The sequence below is a fragment of the Miscanthus floridulus genome, chromosome 9 (genome assembly GCF_019320115.1).
Source record: "Miscanthus floridulus cultivar M001 chromosome 9, ASM1932011v1, whole genome shotgun sequence".
NCBI lineage: Eukaryota > Viridiplantae > Streptophyta > Magnoliopsida > Poales > Poaceae > Miscanthus > Miscanthus floridulus.
Genome location: NC_089588.1, coordinates 43007942 through 43018532, shown reverse-complemented (window position 1 = coordinate 43018532; position 10591 = coordinate 43007942). Strand labels below are relative to the sequence as shown.

The 10591-nt window shown below is 45.2% G+C and overlaps 1 protein-coding gene across 1 annotated transcript; it reads left to right on the top strand.

The window, feature by feature from the left end:
- The first annotated feature begins 8408 nt into the window (after positions 1–8408).
- Positions 8409–9359, top strand: LOC136479736 (uncharacterized). Its single transcript, XM_066477503.1, has one exon. The coding sequence runs from the start codon at positions 8409–8411 to the stop codon at positions 9357–9359; it is 951 nt and encodes a 316-aa protein (XP_066333600.1).
- The last annotated feature ends 1232 nt before the right edge of the window (positions 9360–10591 follow it).

Genomic DNA, 10591 nt, shown 5'->3' with positions numbered 1-10591 from the left:
TGAATTGATATATGTTGAGCAACCACCTAGTTTTGAAGATGACAAGAAGCCTAACCATGTTTACAAGTTGAAGAAGGCATTATATGGTTTAAAGCAAGCACCTAGAGCATGGTATGAGAGATTAAGAGATTTCCTTCTCTCTAAAGGGTTCAAGATGGGTAAGGTTGACACCACTCTCTTCATCAAGAATATAGGCAAGGACTTGTTTGTGTTGCAAATTTATGTTGATGACATTATCTTTGGATCAACCAACCAAGAATTTTGTGAGGAGTTTGGAAATATGATGGCAAGTGAATTTGAGATGTCCATGATTAGAGAGCTTAGTTACTTCCTTGGTCTTCAAATCAAACAAATGAAGAATAGCACATTTGTGAGTTAAGGCAAGTACATAAAGGACATGATCAAGAAATTTGGATTGGAGGACATAAATGACACAATCATGAAAAACAAAATGAATTTGATGCATGTATGTGCCACTATTGCTTTTATGATTGACATAATCTAGTGGTAACCATACAACATGTTTGTGGGCTTGTGAACCTAGTGTTTGGTCTAGACAATGAGCTAAAAATGTTTAACTCAACATTGTCAAGATAACCCCTGCAAGAGGTGTGAAGAAGCTTGTCATTAGATCAAACCTAGTTAAATATCTTAAGCAAGAGATCTAGATTGAACCAAAATTGAAATCCCCATTGATTGACTTACTCAACCTAAAATTTGACCCATATCTTTTATGGCAATTAATGACAAAGGGGGAGAGAAAGTCACAAAGATAAAGAGAAATGAACTAAGGGGGAGAGAAGTGACAAAGGAAGGGGGATCAATCAAAATTTTGAGCACACAAGTAGGGGGAGCAAGCTCATAAACTTGATTGTTGCATTTGAATGTGCACTAACATATGGTTGCTTGCATTGCACAAGTTTTTAAATTCAAGATATATGCTTGTGTGGTGTATGCTAGTAGTAGGACTTGATTGATGATTTGAATACTAGCACGCATAGGTGATAGTTAGATATACCCTTTGCTTTCACAAGTGGCTCCTAGAGCCTTGCTTCTAATATTGATCTCATGAGGTATCTAGTTTGTATTTATTTCACAAGTGGTATCTAGCTAACCATGGTGCTACGGATAGTGTATATTGGCAACTCCGATTGGTATCATGCTTCAAAGGTCCATTCTCTACACCTTAGCATCATTTGGTAGTCATTACTCTCCCATAATTCAAATTCATGCATATGTGCAAGCTTTCAATCCAAACTCTTAGCACATATGTAGGGGGAGCTAATGCTACCAATTAGGGTTTATGAAACTTGTTCATATCCTTTACACATGGTAAAATGCTTGGGCAAGCAACATGAATCCAAAAAGATTTTACTGAATATCTTTGTGAAAAGGTTGTCATCAATTACCAAAAAGGGGGAGATTAAAAGCCCTAGTTTGGTTTTGGATAATTGATCAAACCTATGGACTAATCCTTCATCTAAGTGTGTAGACAAGTTAGGATGGTCCAAGACCAAGTAGTGGAGCTAGAGATGGTCATGGTGATGGAGGTGACCAAAAGAGATGATAAAGTGCTCCAACATGGAAAAGAAGAAAGAGAAAAACAAAAATCATTGTGATCAAGGCAAAGGTATCAAATAGGTTTTTTTTGGCACTCAAGACACCATAGAGGGTGTGAGTGAGTTTAGGATCGATAGTCATACTATGAAGAGGGTAGAAATCATAGTTGATGCGGTTATCATGTGCCATTAGGTGATCTAACTTGTTTCATATGCATTGGAACCTAATGAGCTAACTTAACACCCTTGAAAATGCTTTGAAAAAAGCTAACACACGTGCACATGAGTTACACACATGGTGGTTAGCAACATGGAAGCAAGGGTGAAGTGGTTGAAGAGATAGAAAAAGAAAAAGGGGAGAAACCAGGCGACCGGACGCCGGTCACGGAGTGACCAGACGCCTCTGGTACCAAACCCTTGGCGCGGGGGAGCGAGCGATGTGACCGGACTCTGCTCTCATGCACGACCAGACTCGATGGTGGCACGAGCAGCGTGTCCGATCAAGGTGACATGGCGCATGGGAGTAGAGCTATTGGACTCTGGGCGCATTCGGTCAGTGTTGACCGGACACATCCGGTCGACAAAAACCCTCTCTAGAACCTCTTAGGAGTCAAATGGACTCCACGTGGGGGCATGTCCAGGTCGGTTGGTGTCACGTCTGGTCAATCTAGCCGTTGGCTTGGCTGACCGGACTCTCTTGTGGCGCGTTCAGTCAGTCGACGGTGCGTCTAGTCAAACTTTAACACGCGCGGTGAACTTTGTGACCGTTGAGATCTAATGGGCGACGTTGAATGCCGAGGACACTGTGGCGTCCATTCTATGACCGAACGTTGAGTGTAGGCAGCGTCCGGTCGCTAATAGGTGCATCCGATTCAGCTCGAAATCAGCCCAATGAAATTGTCTAACGGCTATATTTCTTTAGGGTTGCACCTATATAAGTGTTTTGGCCGGCTTTGGGGAGTCTCTCTTGGCCATTTGCATTCTTGTACACTCCCTAGAGCTGAGAAACATCACTCCCACTCATCTCTCTTGATTGTTGTTCATCCAAGTGAGTTGGGAGATGTAACACCCTGGTGTTACGATCTTGTTTAGCACCAAGGTTTAGACCTAAGAGGAGTTACTGAAACGAGTTTCTCGGATTTTTATTTAAACAGTACTTGATGTGATAAGTGAATCATGTGTGACTTAGTTTTGTGGACTCAAATAAACGCCCAAGTTAAATTACTCAGTGCGTAAAGATATTTAGGAATAGTCGAACGACTAATTCTAGCCAATAGATAGCGAACGGTTTGTTCTATTAGATTAAGCATGAAAATCAACTTTTACAAATAAAATAAAATCCATTAATAAATAGAATGATATATATATATATAGCTTTTGAATCTAATTTAAATTTGAGCCTAGTTGAAAATCTCCTTGTGCCTAGATGTTGCTAATTGTCTAAATTAGTAAGCCGATAGAAATATCTATAGGTATATATATATACTCGCGTGTTTATTTTGATAAGCACACTCAGTTAAAAAAAGCTTTGGTCTAGTGAGATGTTTATGTTTTTAATGTATAGACTCGTTTTAGTCCTTATGATCATTTAGTAACGTACCTGCGACAGCTGCCTGTCTAGCCGCCTCATAAATTTAACGTGATTGGTGTGAAAGCACGTAACAGACGAGAGACAGCGCAGCAGCAGCTCAGCATGCTTCATTTACTTTTCCTGGCGCGGCGTACTGCATAATCACCTGATATTGCTATTGTTCACCATCTCGTCTCTCGTCGTGGTGATCTTCCAGTATTTTAATTCACCTACCACGGCAGGGCCGTCTAGCCCCCGGGCTCTGCGGTGATGGTGACTTTCCCTGCCGCACCTCGCTTTGAATAGCTACCAGCCGTGAGTGAACCCCGCTCGCGTCCTTGCTATTGCCGAGCCTGCTGCTCGCTCTATCCCCTTGCCTTTTCCTTTTTTCTATACCGCATCTGGACTGGTCCACTACGCCGGGCATCTGAAATAGGTGCATGTGGTTCTACCCCTGCCCTCGCCATGTCTTTTGACGTTCTATGCGCGCGTAGGCGCATAGCTGACGGCCATGCTACGCCGTCCTTTCCTGTTCCCCCGACGTTGCTCCTATGAAGCTGGTGGCAAGCCACGCACAACTCCTCGCTCTCTCGTGCGCGCTGAAGTTTCCTTGGTCCCGCGCTGCTGCCGCACGTCGCCGGTGCTCCCTGCTCCTCTGCTTGCCTCGCACCAGTGTCGCAGTGTCCGTGCCAATCGCCGTCCATCGTGAGTCCCACTGCCATGCTGGGCCTATTGCTCCATGGCGCATCCCTCTCCTCCACGTGCTGCGTCGGTGCCCCCTCCTTTTCCTCCCCAGTGTCCGCGCGTAGCTCCGCCTTGCCTCTAGCCTCCTATGCGCAGCCGTCACCATGCCACATCCCGCAGCGCCCCCACCATGGCTGCAGCCCGCCATTACCCGACCCTGGACGTCGAGCCCTACAAAGCTCCCTGCTCCCTACTGCCTCATGCTGGTCCTCACCGTGGCTACGCCCGTGGTCGCCCGGCACTTCACGTGTGCACTGCGAGCGCCCGAGTTGCGTGGACCCGCTGCCACTCCACGTAGTGGCCTTGGCCACCATCGCTGTGCCCCACGGCCCGCTCCTGACCGTAGTCCCACAGCGCCCCCAAGCCCTGCATGCTCCACACCACCACATCACCGTGGCTAGCATGCCACCTAGGAACGCCGTCGCGCCAAGCTACGACCTCGCAGAGTCCCCGCCGATGTCCTGCTGCCGCCGGGCACCCTACCGGCCGCCAGCTGCTCAGCGGCTGGACCATCTTGGGCTGTCCCTGGCCTTACCGCCAACACCTTCTAGTGCTGGCAGGTGCCTCGCTGCCCCACGTGCCGACCCGCGATAGCACCATCGTCGGCGAGCCGTTCTCTTGGCCAGCAGATGGCCTCCCCTGCCGGTGCTCTGCTTTGAGGATGATGAAAAGGTAGAAAGGACTCAAGCGTAAATAACACTTTTAACCTTGTTCTTTTTGCAAAAGCGCTAGACTCATAGGTTTACAAATAGGGTCTTAGTTGATTTAAAGTTAGTACATGGGGCCTTTTCGCAATTTGGTGCCGCCGTCACTAGGCTCTCCCCGTCGTGGGCCGGCCTAGTCGCGCCAGCCTTGGTCCGCTGTCGCCTGGGCCGCGCACGCGCCTAAGGGCCAGTGTCGCGATGGGCCGGCCTGTCACCGCTTGCGTACGTGCCCCGCCTGCCTGGGCCGGCTTGTCGCCTTGCCTAGGCCACCGTGCCCTTTGCCACACGCGCGTCTGCGGGCCAAACCGAGCCGCGTAGGCCCTTTCCTTTTGTGTTGATTTTTGTTTCGTTGATTCAGTGTTATTCAAAAATTGAAAATAAATCGTAGAAGAATCATAAAAATACCAAACCAAATTTGTTAGGTTCCTAAAATCATGATCTATCTATTAGCATAATTGGTTCATCTAGTTTAAAAATGTTTCCAGGGTTGCTCTGATTATTTTAAAATATTTAATATTGCTAAAATGTAAACTTGTAGGAATTGTTGTGATAAATTAGTGATAGGGTTGACTCTAAAAATTTTAGGGTAGATTCCTAATATTATTAGATGCTCCCTGTAATTTTTATAGCTCCAGAATAATTAGTTTGCTAGATAGATAATAATACCCTATTTTCGAATAAAGATTAAATCGATAGAACAGAATAACAAAACAACTTGGGTTTGTATAACTAAAACACTAGTTGGGAAATGACACCTTTCTCAACGATGTTGATACGTAGATTAGTACGTTAGTCGTTAGAACTAGCTCGTTAACTTGAGAAGCATAAATCATATTTTTACGAGTCACAATTGCAGTCGATTAATTACGTCTTTGCATTGCATCGCATTACATATCATATAGGTACGATGATGGATCAACAGATCAATTGAAGGATGATTGGGGATCAGAAGATGGTGTAATGGTGTTCTTTCTAGGAGATGATGCAATGGGCTTTCTATTCAGATGATGGTGGATGATCTAAAGATGCAAATACTAACTTTTGGTTATATTTTACCCAGGCAAGGCCCGGTGCATAACCCCTACTTTTCTGCACTTTAAATTATATTTGTGCATTAAGTTTTAAGGAGTTGAATGAAACCCACTTGCATATATATATCTTTATCCAATGAGTCTTACTAGTATGATAGGATCATGTAGATTGCTATGCTATAGGACTCCGATAGAAGTCGAGTGATTGCCTCTCACTCGCGATAGATAGGAAATATACTACTGTATTATTATCACTTGGAAAATATAAATGGTGGAAAGGAAAAATGGTGACCGGGCAAGGATATGGTTTAGGGTATTAGTGGGTGTAAGAGGTTGTGTCCTACGGTCCAACGGGGCATAGCTTGGTTACACTGCGTTCCCTGTCCGTGTCGATTAAGGACCGGTCCGTTGCATAAGACTCTAGGCAAGTCATAGACTTATTATCCCTGAGCACATACTTGGGTATGGGTGCTTGGAAGACTTGTTGCTCTCTTGTCATGGGTTCTGGCTCTTTTTGGACCGACTGTCATGGTGGTTTTTGGGTTAGGAGGTCCTTTCATCGCACTGAGTCCGAGACTCAGGGGCGGGGCCTTGGAGTCCCAGTTTGGATGGGGACCTGGACCCCAGTGATAGGAGGGTAGTGGGTTGGTCCTGCTTGTGCTCGGGGTACAAGTGGGGCATGTGTTTTTAGGGGTACCCAGCTGGGGGCATTTATTCGCGAAATCACCGGGCAATCCGGTACGGCTTGTCTACGGCCTAGACACCATAGTAAGAACTGAAAGAGGAAAGGTGAAGAAATGAAAATCTGATTGCTTACCACTTGCTTAAAAGTAGCACAGATGCTTACATAGAATGGTTGGTTAATGAACTAATGCGGCTGTTAATAAAAATCGAATATAAGGACGCACGCTTAGTAATGCTTCCTGCAGATGCAATAAACCCACAAGCCAAAGAGCCTTGCATATTCCTTGGAGTCTTTTCTTTCCTCCTGTCGGGTAAGTCATGCTGACTACAATTGAGTACTCAGGGTTTTATTTCCTCCTATTGCAGGTGACAGGTGGATGCTAAAGCTAACCTTTGTGTGTGGATTCCTCCTGGTGGGCTCAGAGAGGATGTCCTTTACGCTGCTGATCATAGTCTTTATTTATAACTCTCACTAAATGTTTTTATAAATGAAAGTTTTATAATCTGTTGTCATAGTTTACATATCAATGCTTCATCATGTCATGATTAGATAATTATTTCCGTTGTAATTCTGATCACATGTTTATATTCTGCTGTTAAATTAAATTGTTCATAACTCTAATAATATGATTACATTCCACTGTTATAATAATAAATATTACACTCTAATGTTGTATTAAAAATGATGTAAGAAATGGTTAAGAATAATGTAAGCTTTATTCTCTCATTTGTGATCCTGATGGAAAAATGTGGATTTTCAGGGTTCTTCCTTAGGGTGTGCCCAACTGGAACTGTGTAATTTAGTAGTTCTCCTCGAGTGCTTAGTGTCTAATAGAAGACAAGCACTCCTGAGAGGCATTAGATTAGGCGGTTCTGCCATAGGAGAGCATCCAAATGCATTTGCATCGCGTTGGCGCATCTAGTGGCACTTAGTGGTTGCATCAGCTGCTGGTTTCTCTTATTACTCTTGGTGGTTGCCACCACCTAGACGGCTTGGAGCAGCGGAGGAGCTTTGGCACGAGTTGGTGATTGTTTCGTGGCCATCTCTCGGTGATTTGTGTGGGTTCTTGACCTTCTCCCAGCGAAGAGCCAAAAGGTACTCTAGTAAATTGCTAGTGTCATTGAGATACCCTTCACTTGTGGGTTGGTTCTTGCTGGCGCCCTAGTGTAGGGCTTGGCATAGTGCCTAATTAGCTCACGAACCACCAAGTGAACGGTCGACACAATAGGGACTAGCGTGCCGGCAAGCACGTGAACCTCAGGAGAAAAATCTTGTGTCAATTGTGTATTGGAATTCTCCCAGTATTCACTTGGTATTATTGTTGATCATCTCTTGCCACGTGCGGTATTCATCTATACCTCTCTCTTGCATTACCTTTTGTAGTAGAGGTAGTTTGTGTAGTTTAGCGTTCTTGCTAGTTAGTTGAGTAGCTTGTTTAGCTTCTTGTTAGTTGGTAGCTAGCTCAACTAGAGTAAGAATAGTGACATAGCCTTTGTGTGTGCCTAGAGATCCACTATCTACTAGAATTGTTGGAATAGGTGGCTTGCAACCTTTGTGTAGAGCTAGAGCAAAAAGCTTCGCTATGTAATTGACTAACAATTTGCTCTAGTGTTTTGCAGAAGTTTTAATTAGGTATTCACCCCTCTCTAGCCATTTAGGACCTTTCATGTGGTATCGGAGCCGTGGTCACCATTTAATTAAGGCTTAACAACCTTCGGTGTTACAATGGCGCAAATCAATCATATGGGGAAGCCACCACACTTTGATGGCACAAGCTATAATTATTGGAAGAGAAAAATGAGCGCTCACCTAAAATCAATGAATAGAAAGATATGGGATGTTGTGGAGACTGACTTTGCGGTGATTGATCCAACCAATCCCACCGCAAGAGAAGAAGAGAAGCTCCAATTCAATGACATCGCCATCAACACGTTGTATGATGCTTTGGATGTCAAAGTATTTGAGCAAATCAAGGATCTTGAGTGTGCTCATGAGGTGTGGAGTAGATTATAGGAATCATATGAACGCACTAAGGCGGTCAAGAGTGCCAAGCTCTATATCCTCAAAGAAAAGCTAGCAAGTTTCAAGATGCTAGAAAATGAGAGCATACCGAAGATGTTCCACCGATTGCAAGTGATTGTGAATGACTTGAAGAGGTTGGGAGAGAAGGTGGAAGACAAGGATTTCTCACATAAATTCTTGAGATGCTTACTACCGAGGTTTGATACTTTGGTGACAATTCTTGTGAGAGATGGCTTGGAGACAATGACCCCAAACCAAGTACTAGGTGATGTGGTCACACAAGACACATACCTTGTGGAACGGGATGGGGGCATCCAAGAAGAAGAAAAGAAAAAGAAGAGTGTTGCATTTAAGGCCAGCACCTCATCATCCATGAGCAAGGGCAAAGCAAAGAAGGAGGAATCAAGTGAAGATGAAGGCTCAAGTGCTCATGATGATGAAGAAGAAATGGCTCTCTTTGTGAGAAGATTTGACAAATTCATAAAGAAGAAGGGCTATGGTGCTAGAAGAAGAAAGGCTTCATCCAAAAACAAGGAAGAACTAAGAAGGTGCTTCAAGTGCAAGAGCAAGGAACATCTCATTGAGGATTGCCCATATAATAGTGACAATGATGATGACAACAAGAAAGACAAGAAGAAGGAAAAGAAAGAAAATGAGAAGAAGATGACCCTTAAGAAGAAGAAGATGGGTCACTCATATTGTGTCACATGGGATAGTGATGCTTCCTCTAGTAATGATGATGATGATAGCGATGATGAGAGGAAGACCACCATGAAGAAGGGGCATGCAAGTATTGCTATTCATGACAAGCCCTCCCTATTTGACACACCATCATCGACATGCTTCATGGCTAAGGCCATTAAGGTACAATCCGATGATAAGAGTGATAATGATAGTGAGGATGAGGAGGAGCCTTCCAAGGAGGAACTCTTTGCCATGTTGGAAGATGCTCATTCTTATATGGAGAAGAAGAGAAAGGAGTACAAAGAATTGCGCAAGTGTTTACTGGGAGTTGTGGGCTGGGCTGAAAGACCTGCTCCCTAGGGAGGGCGGGGCTTGGATCCGCCCCTGGTTGTGGGCGTTGCGGCAGGATAGGGAGTGGATCGAGCTCGAGCTTCCCTCGACAACTGTCGATGGCGAGCTTTGATCCATGGTCAGAGGAGCTCGGGGTGCATCCCCGCTCGATGCTTCTTCAGCGATGGCTTTAGCCCCTCCATGGTGACGGGTGGTATCAAAGCTTCCTTGCGATGGGGCTTCTCTAGATCTAGGATGCTTTGGGAGCTCTCGGCGTCAGTGACGACCGGCGCTGGAGCTCTCTCAGGCGCGTTTGGTCTGCACGGTAGCCAAGGGCTTGTTTGTTATTTTTGTTTTCTATAGGGGCTTATGTGCAAGTTTGTCGGGACAGCCGTCTATGTAACTCCTACGTACGTACCTGTATTCGTACGTTTCTCTATACTTTTTCCTTATCTAGTACTCCATCTGTCCTAGAAAAAAATATAATTCTAGCATAATGCCATATTTTAGTATATTAAGTTTGACCAATTATAAATAAAAAAATATCAATATTTATGATATCAAATAAATAATATTAGATGGAGTACGAAATATATTTTTTTAATAAATTAATTTGGAATAATAAATGTGAATATTACAAATTTGGTAACCACTCTAGTTGGCACGCACCCGTATTTGTTTTTCTTCTCTGGACAGAGCTAGTAATAGAAGTTCGTATGATAAAAAAAAAAGTGGGCGCCGGAGCCGGCGTTTTGCGGGCCGCCTTCCTAATCCTCTCTCTGGATGGATCTCATGCGTCGCCCCCCCCCCCCCCCCCCCTCCCCCCCACCCCACCCACCCACCCACCCACTGCCGTCCTGCATCTTGCCTCCACCGCGCGCCAAATCCCCAGCTCGCCTACCAAAATCTCGCCCCAAATTGACACTCGTGTGGCAAATCAATGCAGAAGGCTCCCAATCCTCACCACTACAAGCCAACAACCTCGACCCGGAGAGGCGCCGTGCCGCCGGCCACCGTACCGGTGGTGGAAGGCGACATAGAGGCACAGGGCAGCGCCGCCTGCCATCTCGTCACAGGCTGCTGGCCGAAGGCACGAGGAAGGGCCACATGCGCATCTCCGATGAGGTGCCGCGTGCCAGTGGGAAGCGGATGCTGGTCGGAGCCAGGCATGTTACTGCAGGGCTGTGACTGCCTAATGTGGGATAACAAATCAATCTCAACACACAAAAGCTTCCTGCCCACATCAACCTTGTGCACTGTCG

Excerpts from the sequence above, each read along its gene's own strand:
- LOC136479736 (XM_066477503.1), top strand. The coding sequence starts at position 8,409 with ATGTTCCACCGATTGCAAGTGATTGTGAATGACTTGAAGAGGTTGGGA.